This window comes from Melopsittacus undulatus, chromosome 5, assembly GCF_012275295.1.
Source record: "Melopsittacus undulatus isolate bMelUnd1 chromosome 5, bMelUnd1.mat.Z, whole genome shotgun sequence".
Classification (NCBI taxonomy): domain Eukaryota; kingdom Metazoa; phylum Chordata; class Aves; order Psittaciformes; family Psittaculidae; genus Melopsittacus; species Melopsittacus undulatus.
Window position 1 is genome coordinate 167,821 of NC_047531.1, and position 18,439 is coordinate 186,259.

At 62.1% G+C, this 18,439-nt stretch overlaps 2 protein-coding genes across 2 annotated transcripts; both read left to right on the forward strand.

Annotated features, from left to right (window-relative positions):
* Window positions 1–137: 137 nt before the first annotated feature.
* Window positions 138–3,986, forward strand: ARSA (arylsulfatase A). The gene is made up of 8 exons (XM_005141312.3): window positions 138–415; window positions 649–889; window positions 1,335–1,553; window positions 2,003–2,172; window positions 2,673–2,797; window positions 2,947–3,074; window positions 3,357–3,459; window positions 3,566–3,986. The coding sequence occupies exons 1-8, from the start codon at window positions 177–179 to the stop codon at window positions 3,865–3,867; spliced, it is 1,527 nt and encodes a 508-aa protein (XP_005141369.2). The 5' UTR covers window positions 138–176; the 3' UTR covers window positions 3,868–3,986.
* Window positions 3,987–6,756: 2,770 nt separating this feature from the next.
* MAPK8IP2 (mitogen-activated protein kinase 8 interacting protein 2) lies at window positions 6,757–17,624 on the forward strand. The gene is made up of 12 exons (XM_034063423.1): window positions 6,757–6,837; window positions 10,271–10,376; window positions 10,936–11,172; window positions 12,497–12,599; window positions 12,729–15,053; window positions 15,526–15,601; window positions 15,720–15,892; window positions 15,976–16,085; window positions 16,175–16,294; window positions 16,376–16,446; window positions 16,635–16,733; window positions 17,170–17,624. The coding sequence occupies exons 1-12, from the start codon at window positions 6,773–6,775 to the stop codon at window positions 17,240–17,242; spliced, it is 3,558 nt and encodes a 1,185-aa protein (XP_033919314.1). The 5' UTR covers window positions 6,757–6,772; the 3' UTR covers window positions 17,243–17,624.
* The last annotated feature ends 815 nt before the right edge of the window (window positions 17,625–18,439 follow it).

The following is an 18,439-nucleotide window of genomic DNA, read 5'->3' on the forward strand; positions in this document are numbered from 1 at the left end:
TTCAAATGGAAGGTCAGAGACACCTTTAAACCACTGCAGAGTTGAAACGTTATTATAATAACAAGACAATCATTGTTGTCCCCGGAGCGGACAACAGCTCCCAGCACCCCCCGCTGGGTCACGTGGTGCGCTGGCGCCGTGCTCGGTACCGGCGGTGCCTCCCCGGCGGCAGCGCAATGGGGCCCGGGGCCCTGCGGCTGCCTCCGGCTATGGCGGTGTTGGCCCTCCTGGCCCTGCGCGGAGCGGCCGCCGCCGGACCCAACTTCGTCCTGGTGCTGGCGGACGATCTGGGCTTCGGGGACCTGGGCGGCTACGGGCACCCCTCGTCTGCCACCCCGCACCTGGACGGGATGGCGGCCCGAGGGCTGCGCTTCACCGACTTCTACAGCAGCTCCCCGGTGTGCAGCCCCTCACGGTACGTGTCCCGGGGCGGGCACCGAGCGAGGCGGGGCTGGGCACCCACCGGGAGCTGCGGTGCTGGGAGGAACGGGGGTGAGGGGGTCGCTGTGCCCCGGGGGCTGCTCGGTGCGGGGCCGGTGCACACGGGGTGTATGCGGCTGGGGCAGCTGTGTGCTGCCGGGGCCCGAGGCGGGGATAGGGGTTAGGGAGGGACCCGTGACGTGCTGTATCCCGTGTTCTCTCCCTTAGGGCAGCCCTGCTGACCGGCCGGTTCCAGATGCGCTCCGGGGTGTACCCGGGGGTGTTCAGCCCCGGCTCGCGGGGGGGGCTGCCGCTGTCGGAGGTCACCATCGCAGAGGTGCTGAAGGCTGCGGGCTATGCCACAGCCATGGTTGGCAAGTGGCACCTTGGCCTGGGTGTGAATGGCTCCTTCCTGCCCATCCACCAGGGCTTTGACCACTTCCTGGGGATCCCTTACTCCCATGACCAGGTGAGAGGCCCGTTGAGCTCTGAGGGGTGTCCTGGAACTGGCTGGGGCAGTGCCTCACAGGTGAAGCTGCTTGAGAGCACATGGGCCAGGCTGGTGCTTTACTGAGCAGATGGTTGAGGGTGGCTGCAGGCCAGGGAGGTGGGTGCTGCTGGGGAAGGTCCATCTCTGAGGTGCTCGTGTGGTTGGGTACTTGTGCATGGGGACATTGTCCTTTGTCAGGGGAGACAGGATCAGATTCTGGGCTACAGAGGAACATCTGCAGAGCTTCCATGGGAGAATGGGGTGAGGCAGTATGGTCCTTGGATGGGTGGGCACAGAGCCCTGGTCTTCTAGGAGAGGCTCCCCCAAGGGTGCCTGTAGGACCCTGTGGTGGGCGGCTGTGAGAGTGCTCCCCTCCCTGTCCTGCAATGCAGGTAAACCAAAAGGTGTTACTTGTTCTTTCCAGGGCCCCTGCCAGAATCTCACCTGCTTCCCACCTGACATCAAGTGTTTTGGTACCTGTGACCAAGGTGTAGTGCCAGTCCCGCTGCTCTGGAACCAGAGCATCGTGCAGCAGCCGGTCTCTTTCCCTGATCTGGTGCCGCTCTACAACAAGTTCTCACGGGACTTCATTGCTGACTGCGCCCGAAAAGGCATCCCCTTCCTGCTCTACTATGCCTCCCATGTAGGAGAGGGGAGCACTGCTGTGGGTGCAGGGGTGGGGAAGGGACCCTTTGTCCTCCATGGAGAGCAGCGAGTGTCTCAGCTCCTGCAGCCCAGCACTGTGTTGGGTAGTCAGTACCTGCTGCTGGGTGACCTGGGGGTGGTGCTCCTGTGCCCTGGCTTTGTGGCAGCACTGTCCTTATGTTCTTGGGCTGCTTCTTTCTGGAGCTTTGCCTGCTCCCCTGGGCCAGGTGTCCACCCAGGACAACTTCCCACCCCAAGTCTGCACATGTCTCCTTTGTGCCATTTCTGAGAGATGCTTCTGAAGCTTGGGGACAAGCCTCCTTTCACCTCATGGGTATTGTCGCCTATCTCCATGTCCTAGCTGGGGTGCTGACCATCTCTGGGTGAACTGGGAACAAGAAGCAGCTCTGGGAGTTTTCGTAGCGGTCTTCTCTGCCCTTTCTCCAGCATACCCACTACCCCCAGTTTGCAAGCCAGGAGTACACAGGGCAGTCACGGCGTGGGCCATTTGGAGATGCACTTGCAGAGTTTGATGGTTCAGTGGGACAGATGCTACAGGCACTGCAGGAAAGTGGTGTTGCGAACACAACCTTGGTGTTTTTCACCTCTGACAATGGGTGAGTGGGCTCAGCCGGGGGAACTTTGTTACTGGTAAGATTCTGCTGCCATGGTGTGAGGCAAGTGGCATAAAACATTGGTTTGCTGGGAGAAAGGGCACACGGCATGCCAGGTGAGACCCCAATGATCTGAAGTGAGACAAGAGGTGGATCCTGCTCTGGAGAGGACCCAGTGCATGATCTGCTCCTTGTTCTTGTGACTCAGCTGTGCCCCTCTTGGACAGAAACCTCATAGGGTTCAGGCCAGGAGTGGGCAGTAGCCTGAATAGACCCAGTTCCATTGGTGTGGGGGTGTAGTTGGTCTCTGGTGCCCTGCTTAGGCCTCTTGCACACCTTAGCTTCTTCACCTGCCCCATGCCTCCTGACTCTCGAGGCTGAGAAGGATGGCAGTGTCACCTGCTGGCACTGTGTCTCTCTTGTCATGACCCTGTTAGCAGTACTAGGGAAGGGATAGCGTTGACCTGTGAAACTTGATGGTCTGTGGTTCTTCTCTCTCACAGCCCTTCCACCTTGCGGATGGCACGTGGGGGCAGCTCTGGCCTTCTGAAGTGTGGGAAGGGCACAACATACGAAGGTGGCATGCGGGAGCCAGCGGTGGCTTATTGGCCAGGCCGTATCACTCCAGGTGAGCCTTGGCACTGCTTGTCCCTTTTGAGTGCTGATGCCAGCTGAAGCAGCTTGGCTGCCCTGGGACAAGCAGAGAATGGAAGTGGGAATGCAGGGATGGGAGTGAGATTGGGTACTTGAACGTTTCCTTGCTATGGTGAGTGATAGGAGTGACGCATGAGCTGGCAAGCACCCTGGACCTCCTGCCAACACTGACTGCCCTGGCTGGAGCATCTCTTCCCAAAGTTGCCCTGGATGGCTATGACCTGAGCCCAGTGCTGTTTGGGTCGGGGAAGGTGAGTCTTGAGGGCTGGTCTGGCCTGGGATATATCATGTTTCTGGGCTTCTTCAGGCTGCTTGAGCAACTGCAGCATGTTGCCCAGTCCGGCACATGGCTGCAGGGCATGGGCAGAGCCCCAGTATCGATGCTGCTGCCCATCAGCTCCCCCCATCTGGCCATGTGTTCACTGCAGCATCTGGGCTCCTGTGTAGCATCCCTAGAGTCTCTGCCTGGCCCTGTCGCAGGCTCTTCAGCCTCGTGGCTGGCTGGGTGAGCTTAACTCTGCTGCTTCCCACAGAGTCCCCGTCAGACCATGTTCTTCTACCCGCCAGCCCCTGATCCATTGCATGGTCCCTTCGCTGTCAGGTTTGGGAAGTACAAGGCCCATTACTTCACACAAGGTTAGTGCTGCCTCCTCTGCATCGCAGCTTTGTGATGTCCCACTTGGTTTTACTGTCCAAAGCTCCAAGAGAAGAAACTGAGCTGTGCCAGGGGATTCTTTTGCAGGTTCCTTGCACAGTGATACAACCCCAGATGAGGCCTGCCATGGGCTCACCCCACTGACACCCCACCTGCCCCCACTGCTGTTTGACCTGGAGTCTGACCCAGCTGAGAACTACGACCTGCTGCAGAGTGGTGTGGGGCCAGAGCTGCTGCAGGTCCTGAAGGAGATCCAACTGCACAAAGTGCTTTTTGAGCAGCGCATGGAGTTTGGGGAAAGCCAGATCAGAAAGGGCAGGGATCCTGCCCTGCAGCCCTGCTGTGTACCAAACTGCACTCCTAAGCCTTCCTGCTGCCACTGCTCCTAACCTCTTGCTGCTCTCCCTCCACACTGGAACGCTATCCCACACCCACCACTCTTACCCTGAACTGTGTGAAATTGGGCTGTTCCTCATGGCACCATAAATCCTGTCAATTTGCTACTGTTTGCTGTGGTCAGCAATTTCTCTTGTCATGCTCAGGAGTCTCCCCCAGTCAGTTCAGTTGGCTGAGGCTTATGCCAGGCCCTAAAGCTTGTGTGTTTTAATGCAAACACCCAACATTGCCTGTGTGGCACATCTGTGTTTTCTACTCTCTTCCTAGTCTTGATGGGCCAGTCTTACTCATCCCATAGAGGCTGTGAGCAGCCTCCTCTCTGAGCAGGCAAATTTGTGAGACCACTGCTCTGTGCCTGAGTTAAGTGCCTGCAGCCTCATTTTGCAGGTGCTGGGCATGGAAGTGGTTGCCTTGCACAGGAGACTGAGTTGTACTGATGCATGTTAGCTGTGAAAACAACTAGCTTTATTTAAGGAACAAATCAACATTTGTCTGAATTATGAAGAGCATGGAAAGATGGAACAGGCCTTTGACATTGAGGCTGTCTTTGAATCAGCATGCATTGCCCCAGAAGGAAATGGCTGTGGTACATTGCAGCCTACCCTGGCTCCTGTTCATCCTGCTGCTCAAGCCTTTTTTCCTTTAGGGCCTTCAGGAGCTCCTGTACCTGAGTGAGGAGTTCCACCAGCTTCTGTTGTGGAAATGGGCAGGAATTAATGGTGCCTGATTGTGTTGGTCTTGACTTTGGTTTTGGTTTTGGCTTTGGCCTTGGCCTGTGAGTAGGAGGTGAGGTGAAGACTGGCTGTAGTGTGGATTGGCTGTAGTGTTGGATTAGCTGTTGTCCCTGGGTGCAGTTCCATCTGTCCGAGGATCCACTCATACAGTGCTGATGGAGGTGCAGACTCCTGGCAGTTGTGCTCTCACGCAGCCTTTCCCCCAGCTGGTGACTCCCACAACCCAGCAGTAGTCAGAATTGTTACCTTTGCCTGTGCGAGGACCACGGCTGTCACCCTGCAGCGGGAGAGAGGATGAGGGTGCTGCTGGTGGCCACGGGCAGCACTAAGGCTGGCTCCTTCTCTCACAGAGCTGCATTCACTGCACAGAGGCTCTGCTCAGGTGCCAGAGCCTACAGAACCTTGTCTGGAGGGGGCTGTGGGGCTGTGAGGTTGGGCTCTCCCTCATCTCTGCACGGGGATCCTGGGGATGTGAACATGGATGTTCCAGGATTGGGAACTGGAGCTCTGGGCTGCCAGGAGCACTGGAGGGGTTCCAGGGCAGAGTACCCCGGGATGAGGGGGGCACGGGGCAAGCAGCTGCAGATGGGAGAGGGGAGGGAAGCCCCAGCAGTGTTGGGGACCCCGGGTGGGAGGTGACTTGCCAGGCAAAGCATGTGTTGGCCTCTGTGCACCCCCACTTTCCAGCCCCACATGGTGCATGGTGCCCTCACTGTATCCTCCTGCCCCACAGTAACAGGCCCCCTCACCCTCCAAACCTGTAGGGCTCCTTGCGGCTTCCAGACTCTCCCATTCGCTCTTCCCTGCTCCACTGTGCCCTCTTGATGCAGACACCTCCCCAAAGCCTGCCCCCCACCCTGCTCCTCCGGCCACCCGCTGCACCCCACTCCTGAAGCAGTAACCGCCCGCTCCTGCTGGACCCCTACCCTGTGTGGCAGCACCTGCCCTGGGCAGACCCGGGCCCACAGCAACAGCACCACGCACTGGAGAGCCCTACAGCAGGCCTACAGCAGCAGGACCCAGACAGCTTCAGGCTTCGGTCTCAGCACCGGAGAGCCTCGAACACCGGAGAGCTCCGGGCCTTGGCACCGGGCCCGGTCAGTCCCATGCTCCTGCCGTCAGCTCCGGGCAATGGGCACCGGAGAGCCCCGTGCCCAATGCAGTCCCGTGCATCAGACACCTCCGTCCCGTCAGCACCGGACACCGGACAGCTCCTTCAGCACCGGGTACCGGACAGCTCCCTCCGCGCAGCCCCGGGGCAGCGTCCGCCCGCCCAGGCCTACGCTGGGCGGCTCCTGAGCCCCTGCACCCCCCTTATGCAACCTCTCTGCACCTCCTGCACCCCACTATAGACCCCCTGACTCTCCTGTACCCCCGACCCCCGCTTTACGTTCCTGTAGCCCCCGAATTCCTTCTATCCATCTCCTTACACCTTGCTATAAGTGGCCCTGCATCCCCTTCACAGCGCCCCACATAACCCCCATCCCCTGCCCCGGCTCTGGTGCAGATCTCCCTTCCCCCTGCTTCCCTCCCCCTGTACAGCTCCCTCTCTCTCAGCCTCCCACCCCCTCCATGTTCAGCCATCACCATCTTCCGGCACCCCCTCTTCCCACCCATAGCCCCCTGCTCCACCCCCCCCTCCACTCTAGATAGCCCCCCCCCATACTACCCCGTACACCCCTAATACCCCACCTACATCCCTTCTTCTGCATACCCCTTGCTCCCATCCTTATACCCCCGCTGCTCCCCCCAACCTATACTCCTCTAGAACCCCAATACCCACATTACATCCCGTCCCCCATACACCCCCTACCACTCTCTACACCACCCCTTTACCTCCCCATACCCCCCAATAACCCCCTCCCTATACATCCCTCCCCACTCATAGCCTCCCTGCTCTCCTCCCACAGCCTCCCCTCCCTATACATCCCTTGCCTATAACCCCCCTACCACTCCCTATACCACCTTCCTACCCACCCCCAACCCCTCCCCATACATCCCCCCCTTGTCCCCCCCGGCCCCTCCCTCTCTCTGGCCCCGCCCCCCGCGCGCTCCCGCCGCCCCCGCGCCCCGCCCGAGCGCGCTCCCGCCGCTCCCCCCCCCCGCTCGCCCCGCGCCCCCCCCGCGCTCCTCCGCAGTCCGGCGCAGCCCCGGCCGGGAGAAGATGGCGGATCGCGCCGAGATGTTCTCGCTCTCCACCTTCCACTCGCTGTCCCCGCCCGGCTGCAGGTGGGGATCGGCCGCACCGGGACGGGGGGGGGGCTCCGATGCGGGGCACAGCGGGGCCGGGGCTGCCCCATTCGGTGCAGGGGCGGGGGGGGTCCCAGGCCCGTGCCGCCCCCCCCCGGGCCCGTTCACCTTGGGATCCCGGAGCCGAGCGGGCTCCGTCCCGGGATTAACGACGCAGCAGCCGCCGGCGCAGCCCCCTCCGCTCCCCTGAGGGATGCTGAGGTCCGCTCGGCTGGGTGCGTGTCCCTCCCGCATCCCGCATCCCTGCAGCCGCTGCCGCCGCCTTTGTCTCTCCCAGGGACACCGGATACCGGCCCCGGCGGCGGCCGCCGCAGCGGGGAGGGCTGCGGCTCGGCGGGGTTCGGCCCCTCCGTCCCCGCACCTCCCCTGACCTTGGCTGAGGGTCCCGGGAACGGGATGGGAACGGGGAGGTGGCGGTGGATGAGGGGGACACGGACGTGGGGGTGCGAGAGCTGCGGAGCGATGGGGCCGGGAGTGGAATGCAGGATGTGCCCTTGGCTGGTTGGGCTGTGCTGGGGAGGTCTCAGGGCCTACTCCCAGGGCTATACCCGCTCCCCCTTTCAAGGCCCCCCCCTTCTCCGGGCTGCCCTCTTTCCCTGAGCATCCCCTCTCTCCCTGAGCATCCCCTCTTTCCCTGAGCATCCCCTCTCTCCCTGAGCATCCCCTCTCTCCCTGAGCATCCCCTCTCTCCCTGAGCATCTCCTCTTTCCCTGCCATCTCCCCTTTTCCTGCCATTCCCGTTTCCCTGGCACTCCCTCCCCGGACATGGCACACAGCAGGATCCCAGGAGACCGGGATGCGGGATGGAGGACATGGCCTCTGCTTGGCTTCGCTCTGCCTCTCACCTAGGCCCAGCAGTTTTTGGGGTGTCTAAGAGGTGTCCCCCCTCATCCCATCCAACCCCCAGTGTGAGGTCAGGCCTGGCCTCAGCAAATCCTGTCCCTGCCCTTTGCTGCTGCACAGGCCTGGGCTGGGCCCATGTCCCAGTGGGGCACAGTGAGGCCAGACCCCTGCCCCAGCCTGGACCCCTCGTGTCCTCTGCCCCAGGAGAGTGGGTGCTGGAACCAGGTCACATCCCCAGGGATTGCAAGTGCACTGGGTCCCGGGGAGCACCCATGGATGCTTGGAGCAGGCAGGAGAGACCCTGGCTGTTGGCAGCATAGGATCTGGGATGTGCTGCTTCTAAGGAGGGAGGTTGTGTCCAGCCCAGGACTTGGTGGGATCAGCTGGAGGGATAGGTGTGGGAAGGCTGTGGTGCAGCGGGGGCCTTGGCATGGACAGCTCTTGCCTCCCAGTCTGGGCAAGGTGCAAGCATGGGAGCCCTGGTGCTGGTCACCCGTTGGAGTGGAGGACACTCAGCTCCCTGTGTCCTCTGCCCAGCCCTGGGCACACATCCCTGGCTCATCCCTGCTGGAGAAGCTGCTGCAGAACCGTTGCTGCCAGGACAGACTGTCAAGGGAGCTGCTCTGGAAACAGGGAGGAAATCCAATCTCCAGTGGCCTGCTCAGCACTCACTGCTGCCCCAGGAAGCCCAGCCCTGGGGCAGACACCCCTACGCTCTGCTCCCCATACCTGTCCCCCAAGAGACCTGCCATGGACTCACTGTAGGGCTCCCTGCACCCTAGGGTGGGTGATATTGGGACCCTTTTGTGGTCCATCTCCAGCTCTCTCCTGATTGAGGCCAGCTGCCCCTTCCCCAGTCCACCAGCCTGGCTCCACTTCAGCTCTGGACCTCATCACCCTGGCTTCAGTGTCTGGTGCACCCATCACAGGGACAGCTGCTTCCTTCCTGCCTGCTGCACAGCACCTGTGTGTCTGGGTGCCTGCTGCTGTATCCCTGCACCCACAGTGGTGGGGCTACTTCTTCTTCCCTGCAGTGAGGCCATGTCCAGTGTCCCTAAGGGTTCCTTCAGGACACTGTAGTTCCAGGATGGCTCTTACTGGTGACCCCATCCCACCGTAGCAACCCCGTCCTTCTGTGGCGTCCCCATTCCACCGTGGCAGACCCATCCCACCATGGCAACCCCAGCTCTGGTGTGCTGTAACCTAGAAATCTCAGGCATGGTTTGTGGTGGCTCTCAGTGGCTCCCTGATGAGGGAGCAGTGTCCCTGGCAAGCCCAAGCCTGGCTGCCAGCAGGCAGGACCCCATGGTGGGGCAGGGACCCCAGCCCATTTGTGACATGCCGTGGTGGGCTATGCGGTCCTGTTGTTTCCTCTCAGGATGGGGGCTGGGGTGGGAGATGGCTGAGCCCCAGAGCTCTGCTCCCACTGCCCTGGGGCTCCCCCAGCCCTATCTGGGGTGTGCAGTGTGGCGCAGCCCCATGCCGCTGCACAGCTCATGGTCCCGTCACTGCCTCTGATGCTTTTGCCACAAATCTGTGGATATTTGATGCAGCCTCAGTGCCCTACTTCTGGGAATTATGTGATTAGGGGGAATCATTCTCCCTGGGAAAGGGGAGGAAGTGCTGGGTGAGGGGCTGAGTGACAGGCTGGGAGGGGGCTTTGGGGCAAAGACAGGGAGTGGGGTATCTCCAGAGGCTGCCATTGCTGTGAGTCCCCCAGCCCGATGAGGGGCTCTGCTGCCAGCTGAGCGCCAGGACTGAGCCCTAATGAGACCCTTGTGAGCCCCAGTGGGGACCTCAGTGAGATCCTGGTGAGACCCTTGTGAGCCCAAACGAGAACCCAGTGAGACCACAATGGACCTCAGTGGAACCCCAGTGAGACCCTTATGAGCTCAAATGCTACCCTAGCAGGACCCCAGTGAGACCCCAGTCCTGTCCCCACCAGAGGTGCCCCACTGGCTGCTGCCATGCTCCTGTGAGGCCAGGCTGGGGGCGTCCCTGGGTGTCCCCAGGGGTGGGCAGATGATCTCCACCAGTGCAGGGTGCCAATGCACCTCCACCTTACAGAGCCACTGCAACTGTCTGGTTTCCGTTTCCTGACACTGAATCCTGCCACTTGTCATCTTGTTCTTTATTTTCACCCTTTCCCTGCAGAAACCGCTGGTTTCCATGACTCCCCCGTTGTTCCTGACAGGATCGGCTCAGTTTGGTTTCCCTGACTGCTGGGACCCTGACGTGTGTCTTGGGTTTGGCTTGAGGGATTTGCAGGGAATTTGGGAAGATGGTGCTGCCCACCATGGTGGCCTCAGCACCTCTGCTTGGTCAGGGGTAACTGTGGTGGGGTGGCCATGGTCTGCACTGGGCTCTCCCACTGGGCAGGAGGGAGCACAGTGCTGAGAGCAGCTCCCTGTGCAGCAATGTGCCCATCACCATCCTGGCACCTCCAGCCTCACCTGGCTTCTGGTTGGTGCTGGCCCCAGGCTCTGCACCCCCTGGCCATGGTGTGCTGCATTGGCTTGGCCAGAGCTCCTGAGTGATGGGGTGACTCCAGCATGTCCCCTCTCTCCAGGGCCCCCCAGGACATCAGTTTGGAGGAGTTTGATGATGAGGACCTGTCGGAGATCACAGATGACTGCGGCATCGGGCTCAACTATGACTCAGATCACTACGAGAAGGTGCAGGAGCTGTGGGGCTGAGCGTCCCCTGGGGCCATCACACTGCACGGGGCTGTGGTGGGGACTGAGCATGGGCATTGTCCATGGTTGTCCTGGTACACCAATGGGTGTACCAGGGCCCCAAGGGGACGTGCTGCAGGGGTCTGAGCCTTGGCACAGTGGGGCCTCCCACCACATCTGGTGAGTGCCATGGGGGACACGTGTGGCTCAGCAGCCAGACCCACGCTGGCTCCACCAGTCAGTGCAATTTGTGGTTCTGGTGGCTTCAATGGCTTCCACTTCCTGAGCTCTTCCCCAGCTCTGCCCAGCACTGGGCGGGATGAGGCACTGTGTGCTGGGGCTGGGACAGGCAGAGTGCTGGCAGAGATATGGGGTCTCTGGTGCCTGGCAGAGGGCACATTCCCCTTGGGGATATTGTCACCATGCTCCTGGGGCTGGAGCAAAGGCACTGCCTGCCCAGTGCTGGGAGGGATGTGCTGTGGTGGCCGTGGCCGGTGTGGTGGCCATGGCTGTGGACAGCACGAGCCCGGTGGCTGCTAACCCTGTGCCACATCCCCAGGACTGCCTGGTGCTGGAGCGCGGTGAGCAGCCTCATCCAGTCTGCACCTTCCAGGATGACTTCCAGGAGTTTGAGATGATTGACGACAATGAGGAGGAGGAAGAGGAAGAGGAGGAGGAGGGCAATGAGCTGGAAGCTCCACCATCCCCTTTGGCCTCACCTATCCCCTCACCCAGCCTGGAGGAGACACAGAAGCACCGTCCCACCACCCTCAACTTGATGGCCCCGGGCACACAGGTGAGGGAGGGGTGGCTGGGGGGGAGCCCTGTCCCTGTCCCTGCACTCTAGGGCTGGTGGAGGAGCAGCAGGGGCTTTGTGGGGTGGACTGTGGGGAGAGACCTATGGGGGTGGGCTCTGCTGGCAGAGACGCTGCTGGCTCCAGCTCTGCCATGGTGGGACTGAGATGGGAACACTGGGGATGGGTCTGTGGAGTTCTCAGGGGACCCGGCAAGCCCATGCAAGGCCCTGAGCTGAGGGGTCTGGGAGGCTTTGCAATCTCCATCCCCACGTTCGGTGCCTGGGGGTGTCTGGAATGTGTCAGTGCTGTGGGCCCCAAGCATCACACATGTGCATGTGCACGGTTGCTGGTGTGCATCGTGTCCCTCCTCCATCCCTGTGCTCAGGGGGGTCCCTGCAGGCGTGCGGCGCTGCAGGGGTGTCCCCGCCACACGTGTGAGTGGTGCCAGCCCCGAGCTGCCGCCCCACTGCAGTGCGTGGGCAGCCATGCACGGTACTTGCAGTGCTGCCTGCATCCGGCTGTGTTGCCATGGTGCCAGAGGGGATATCGGGATTCCTGGACCCCATCCTGAGAGGGGCTGGAGGGTGTCAGGGGGCTGCCAGCCCCAGCCCACTGCAGTGGCACCAGCCACCCTGGTTCATTGTCCCTGTGGTGTGAGCAGGATCCCCAGCAATTGCCAGGCTCGGTCCTTGTTGTTGCTCCCAGGGTGCAAGTTCTGGTAATCCCACCTCCGGCTCATGTGCACTGGCTCCAGGAGGAGGCACCTCCCTGCTCTTTGGGTGCCATCTCCCCCAGTACCCATCGCCATCCTCCCAGTACACATTCCCATCTCCCACCGCCTTGCTGTCCCATGGCACATAACCCACTCCCTAATCTCCTGCTCAGTGGGATTATCTCTGCCTGTGCTTTCTGCCAGGACTAATCCACAGCCATCGCCATGCTGGATGGGCAGCCCTGGTCCTTCTGGCTCCTGGGCTGGTGGCTCTTTGGAGTGCCAGTCACTGGGGTCAGGATCTGCTTCTGGGGGCACATAGCACAGCAGGGCCTCATGGTGGGGGTCAGCACCAGTCCCCTGTGCAGTGTCACCCGTGGGGATGGGCAGTGTGCCATCCCATGGTCCAGCCCCAGCTGTGCTGGGGAGCTGGGGATGTCGTGGCCCTAATCCAGATAAATCTCTGGGCACGTGGCTCTGGTGCTGCCAGGCTGGTGGGGAGCACCGAGCTGTGTCAAGGGGTGTTCCTGGGGGGGTCTGGATGTGTTCGGTGCCCCTGGTTCCCAAATGTCCAAGGACTGACCCCGACTGTGGCTCTGCTCTTCCCCTAGGACTCCCTAAACAACAACGGCAGCTTCCCACCACCCGCTCACCGCACCAGCTGGCAGGATGCCCTTCTCCACTCCTCCTCTTCCTCCTCTTCCTCACACACTGGTGAGTGCTGATAGTGATGGGGTTCTGGAGTGGGGGACCTTCCTGCCTGGGGGTCCCACAGCCCCTTTGGCTGGAACCCAGCAGGTTTCTCTCCTGTTTGACATGGGGGTGTGCTCTTCTCCCTTGCAGGACACTTATCCCCCCACGCCTGCATCCAAGAGGGACCCTGCCTGGAAAGCCCGAAGGGGCCGAGTGCAGGGCAGGCCCCTGCCCCGCTGCAGCCCAACCCCTTGGACTCGCAAGGCAACAGCCCCGAGTCCCTGGCACATGGTAACCCATCACCCCTGAGAGCCGGGGCAGATCATAACATGAATCTCATCTCCGCTGTGCTCCAAGCTCCGCACTCCCCATCGCGCCTGCACCAGACACCCCCTAAACAGTGTCTCTCTCCAACAGGGCCTGTGGCTCCTCCCGGCCCCGCCGCACTCTCACCATTGCTCGCCGACGGCTGCCGTGTCCCACCAAGGCACCAAGCGTCCGGTGCCCGGGAGAGGCCGGTGCCTGGCGAAGGGGGGAGCCCGGGGTCCCCCACAGCCCCCCCCCAGCAGCCCAGCTCCCCACGGCCGCAGGAGGAGCCGGTGGCCGTGGCTGAGCAGCATGACGGGTGCTCCGGTGCCTACGTGTGCGCTGTGGGGCCAGCAGAGCTGCTCAGCTCTGATGGGGAGGGTGCCCAGTCTGGCCGAGCCGCCAGCGTGCGCGGGCACCCCTCAGGCTCCTCGGAGACCACGTCACCCTCCTCGGACCCCGGCATTGAGGCTGACCTCACCAGCAGGACCACCAAACCCTTCCTGCCTGGTGGCCGGCATGAAGACCTGAGCTCACCTGGCTCTGACTCGGATGTGGAGGGGGAGATCGAGGCAGCCTTCGCCGGTGGGCGCCTGGTCAGCAACATGATCTCCTCCATCTCAGAGACGGAGCTGGACCTGAGCAGCGACAGCAGCAGCGGCAGGTCCTCCCACCTCACCAACTCCATTGAGGAAGCCAGTTCGCCCACCTCGGAGGCTGAGCTTGAGACGGAGCTGGAGGCCCCTGGCTTGATGGGCATCAAGGATTCCCTGCTGCTGGACAAGGGCAAGGAGGAGGAGGAGACCCTGGAGATCCCAGAGCATGGTGTGGTGCGGCGGGAGAGCCTAGCTGAGCTGAAGATGGAGGGCTACTATGACAGCCTGAACCCAGAGGACTCCTCTGTGCCTGCTGGCCAGACTGATGTCTCCACCTCCAGCCCTCTGGATCTGAAGATTGACCCAGACCACAGCCTGGAGAGCATCCGACGCTCCTTCTACCTGCCCGTGGGGCCCAAGCTGATGCCTGAGGCAGATGAGGATGACAACAGCGAGTACGACTCCGACTCAGAGTCGGAGCCCGACCTGAGCGAGGACTCAGACTCACCATGGCTGCTCAGCAACCTTGTCAACAAAATGATCTCGGAGGGCTCTTACCCCATCAAATGCCCGGACGAGTGCTTCCAGCAGACCCACTCGCTCTGTGACACCATCTCGCCAGCCTCGGACCTAGAGCCTGAGATCCTGAGTGAGGCACTGGATGTGGACCCCGGCTCACGGGCCTCCCCTGGGGACACGCTTGAGCTGCCCCACTGCCAGCGCACCATTGAGCTGGTGGACATGGAGACTCTGCGCAGCTCCCTGCAGCATGCCGAGGACGACGAGCAGGCTCTGGCTGCCACCACGATGGAGCCGGTGCCAGAGCTGCCTGCCAATGACCCAGGCCCCTTCCTCTTCATGAGCAACCCCACGAATGACACCATTGCGCCTGTGTTCCCGGGGCGCCCTGTCACCCTTGACAGGTTGGGCTCCTCTGAGGTCCTGGCCACCTTTGGCTGCTACAGCCCTCCATGCACCTCACCTGGCACTGGGGAGCAGGACCCCACTGCTAAATTGCCGGCAGCCGGCCCGGGGGACTGGGCCATCGACACAGACCTGGACTCAGGTGTCCTGGAGGCCGATGACATGATTGATGACATCCGGTTAGCGTCCCAGGGGCAGAGCCCTGGTGCTGGCCCACCCGACATGGACGTCTCCACTGCAAAGACCAACCGTGGCTTCACCATGGCCTACTCGACAGACGAGGATGAGGTGCCCTACCTGAAGGGCTCGCCCTTCGCTGAGGACCCGCTGCCACCGGACCCGGGGGTGCTGGAGCCGCGGGCGCTGGATGAGTCCCTGGCCTATGACTCTGTCAAGTACACGCTGGTGGTGGACGAGCACACGCAGCTGGAGCTGGTGAGCCTGCGGCGCTGCACCTCGGTGCTGAGCGATGACAGTGACCTGCTCCGTGCCTGCGACCGCTGCGACCTGGAGGACGAGGCAGCCTTTGGGGACGGGCTGGTGGCTCCCAATGGGCACAGCTCCTCCGAGGACTCGTCCCCTGAGGCTGACCTGCAGTTCTCCAAGAAGTTCCTCAATGTCTTTGTCAACAGCACCTCCCGCTCCTCCAGTAAGTGACGTGTGTGCCGTGCTGTGCCACACTGTGCCATGCCATGCCCTGGTGTCCTGGGCTGCTCTGCGTGCTCTTGCCACACTGGCTGCCCTGCGTCCTCTTGCCTCAGCCATCCTGGCCATGGTGGCATCCATGTGTGGCATGGCATGGTGGGGGAGGTGGGGCAGGGCAGCTGCCGGGGGTGTGGGGACTGACCCGAAGGCCACAGGCTCTCCACCGTGGGGCCACAAGGTTACTCTGTGTGGCTGATCCCCAACTTCCCTTTGCCCTATGGGGTCCTCTGCCCTGGGCTGGAGTTGGGGGTGCTCAGATGGGACCCCCCAGGGAAGAGTCTAAGCCTGTGAGTGATGTCTGGTCTGCTCCTGTCACCCTGAGGGTGCTACAGTCCCCCGGGGTGGGGATGCCTCCCATGCCATGGGGTGGGAGCTGCACTCTCATCCTATGGCAACCTCCTGCTCCTCCTCTGCAGGCACAGAGTCCTTCGGGCTGTTCTCCTGCATGGTGAATGGGGAGGAGCGGGAGCAAACCCACCGGGCTGTGTTCAGGTGAGCAGTGAGCCCAGAACCCCGGTGATGGGCACGGTCACCACGGGGGCTTTCAGGACCCTCTTTCCCATGGCTCTGCCCTCTGCCCACATCCTCCTTTCCACTGTGCTTCCCGCAGGTTTATCCCACGCCACGAGGATGAGCTGGAGCTGGATGTGGATGACCCCATCCTGGTGGAGCTGGAGGAGGATGACTACTGGTACCGCGGCTACAACATGCGGACAGGGGAGAGGGGCATCTTCCCAGCCTTCTATGCCCATGAGGTCGTTGGCCAAGCCAGAGATTCCATCGGTAGGAGCCTGCAGGGGCTGTGAGGGGTACTGGGGGATGTGGGGTCTTCGTGCACCGTCTCCTTGTCCTGTCTCGCCATGCAGGCCTCAAGAGGAACCCGTGTTGGGTGGAGAGGTTCAATGTGCAGTTCCTGGGCTCCGTGGAGGTGCCGTACCACCAGGGCAATGGCATCCTCTGCGCTGCCATGCAGAAGGTGAGCCCCAGGGCAGGTGACAGTGCCATGATCCCTGTCTCCCCACACTGGTGGGACCTCAGCCTCATGGCCCTCACCTGCACCCCCAGATTGCCACCACCAGGAAGCTTACGGTGCACCTGCGCCCTCCAGCCAGCTGTGACCTGGAGATCACGCTGCAGGGCATCAAACTCATTCTGACTGTCACGGAGTACAGCCGGGACGAGGAGGTGAGGGGCACAGCCGTGGGGTGCCAGGCAGCCCCTGTGCCCAGACAGGGCGCCCACACCTCGGTGCCTTCTCTCTTGCAGTTTGAGCGCTGCAGCCACTTCTTCCAGATGAAGAACATCTCCTTCTGTGGGTGCCACCCCCGGAACAGCTGGTGAGACCCCCATAGACCCCCCAGGCAGCCAGCCCCAGCGGACCTCCTCCATCCCCTGCCTGTGGCATGCATGCTCCTGTGGTTCCACACTGGTCCCTCTGCCCCATTCCGTCCCAGTGAGGCTGTCCCAGTGCCCCCCAGGGTGCAGGAGTGGGGTGTCCCCCCCTCACCCTGCTTCCCCACTGCAGCTACTTCGGGTTCATTACGAAGCACCCAGTGCTGAGCCGCTTTGCCTGCCACGTATTCGTCTCCCAGGAATCCATGCGGCACGTGGCCGAGTGTGTCGGGTAAGATGGGGATGGGGCAGCTGCGTGGGGCATAGTGTGGCTGGGGGTCTGGGTGCAAGGAGCTGGGGTGCTGCGGGTTAGGGTGCAGGGTGCTGTCTGTGCCAGGGCTATAAGAGCAGGGGGTAGGGATGCAGGAGGTTTGGATACAGGGAGTCTGGGGGTGCAGGGGGCTGGGTGCTGGGGATTGGGGTTCAGGGGTCTGGGTGCAGGATGCTGGCTGTGCTGGTGCTGGAGGTGTGGTGGGTTATGGTGCTGGGTGTGCAGGGGGTGCCAAGGTCATGATGCATCTGGTCTGGCCATGCCAGTGCTGGGGGTGAGTGGGGTCTAGGGATGCAACAGGTATGGATACAGGGGGGCTGGGGGTGCAGGGGGTTGTGGAGCTGGGGTCCAGGCCACATCCCATCCCTGAGCCCCCCCATTGTTCCCATCCTCACAGCCGAGCATTTCAGGAATATTACCAGGAGCACCTGGAGTACGCCTGCCCCACAGAAGACATCTACCTGGAGTAAGGGGGCAGCTGCTGCCTTTCCTGCTTCCGCCCCCCCCTCAGCCCCACAGACGGCCAGAGACTCTGTCTGACCCCCAACCAGTTGCCTTGGCTCCCCCTGCACATGTTCCAGCCCCAAGGGCTCCCCCCCCATCCTCACTGCTTCTCGGGGGGCCAGGGGCCCAGCCGTGCACCACAACTGGGTATCGGGGGTGCCCCCAGCACCACCCCAACCACGGGGGTGCTGCAGCCAAGCCGCGGCACTGGGGCGGAAGCTGCCCCCCCTGCATGAGTGAAGCCAGCCTGAGGGGGGCCACAGGAGCGGGGACCAGTTGTACCTGCGCCTCAGGGATGGAGACACTGGGGGTGAATGGGGTTGGGGAGCTCAAGGAGATGAATGGGGATTGGGGGATTATTGGAGGGCTGGGGTGAGCATCTCCAGCCATGACCAACCCCCAGTCCATGGTGTCCCCTTGCGTAGCGGCAGTGGCACCTCCCACCCCTAAGAATAGCCCTTGCCCCTCCATGACCCCTGGGGGGACCCTGGTATGGCCCCTCCTGCCCCAGTCCCTCTGCCGATGCCCCCAGCCCTTGCCCACCACTATCCCACCATCCATGGGGTGCAGGACCCTCGGCTGTGGGGCGCAGGACCCCCGCTTGGGCTGTACTTGCACAGCGAGAGGCAGGTTCAGGGCGGTGCTGGAGCCTGGCCAGTGCGGCAGAGGGCCGGTGGCCACCCTTGCCCCTCGCTGCTGTGCCTGGTGGTGGTTTCCTTTGCTTGCTGGCCCCGTGTGTCCATCCGCCCAGCGCTCAATGTGACGGTGACTCCACGCGCTCAATGTCCCGGTATTTATCTCCTATCTCCAAGACCAGGAGGAGCCCTGAGCAGCTGCCACTTGCCCAGACCCTGTTCCAGGTTCTCTCCCCTCACCGCATTGTCATCACCCATTTGGTCTTTCAATAAAGTATATGCTTGGTGTGACCACGAGGCTGGGGATGCTTTATGGGTGCGATGGAGGAAGAAGGGGGTGCAAGTGCAAGGTGCTGCCAGGGCAGAGGTGCAGCAGGGCATAAGGAGGGAGTGCAGGAAGAACAGGGGGTGCAGGCTGAACAGGAATGTGCACAACAGCCACATGGGGTGCATGGGTGTGTGCAGGAGGCACAGGGAATAGAGGGTATGGGCACATGCACACCCTGGCATGTGTATGGGGTCCTGGCC

What these genes read in the sequence shown, in the direction of transcription:
- ARSA (XM_005141312.3), top strand. Translation starts at nt 177, where the DNA reads ATGGGGCCCGGGGCCCTGCGGCTGCCTCCGGCTATGGCGGTGTTGGCC. An exon ending in TCCCTTACTCCCATGACCAG is followed by an intron (nt 890 to 1,334) that starts GTGAGAGGCCCG and finishes TGTTCTTTCCAG; the next exon opens with GGCCCCTGCCAGAATCTCAC. An exon ending in TTTTTCACCTCTGACAATGG is followed by an intron (nt 2,173 to 2,672) that starts GTGAGTGGGCTC and finishes TCTCTCTCACAG; the next exon opens with CCCTTCCACCTTGCGGATGG.
- MAPK8IP2 (XM_034063423.1), top strand. Translation starts at nt 6,773, where the DNA reads ATGGCGGATCGCGCCGAGATGTTCTCGCTCTCCACCTTCCACTCGCTG. An exon ending in CCAAGCCAGAGATTCCATCG is followed by an intron (nt 15,893 to 15,975) that starts GTAGGAGCCTGC and finishes CTCGCCATGCAG; the next exon opens with GCCTCAAGAGGAACCCGTGT. An exon ending in TGCCACCCCCGGAACAGCTG is followed by an intron (nt 16,447 to 16,634) that starts GTGAGACCCCCA and finishes TCCCCACTGCAG; the next exon opens with CTACTTCGGGTTCATTACGA.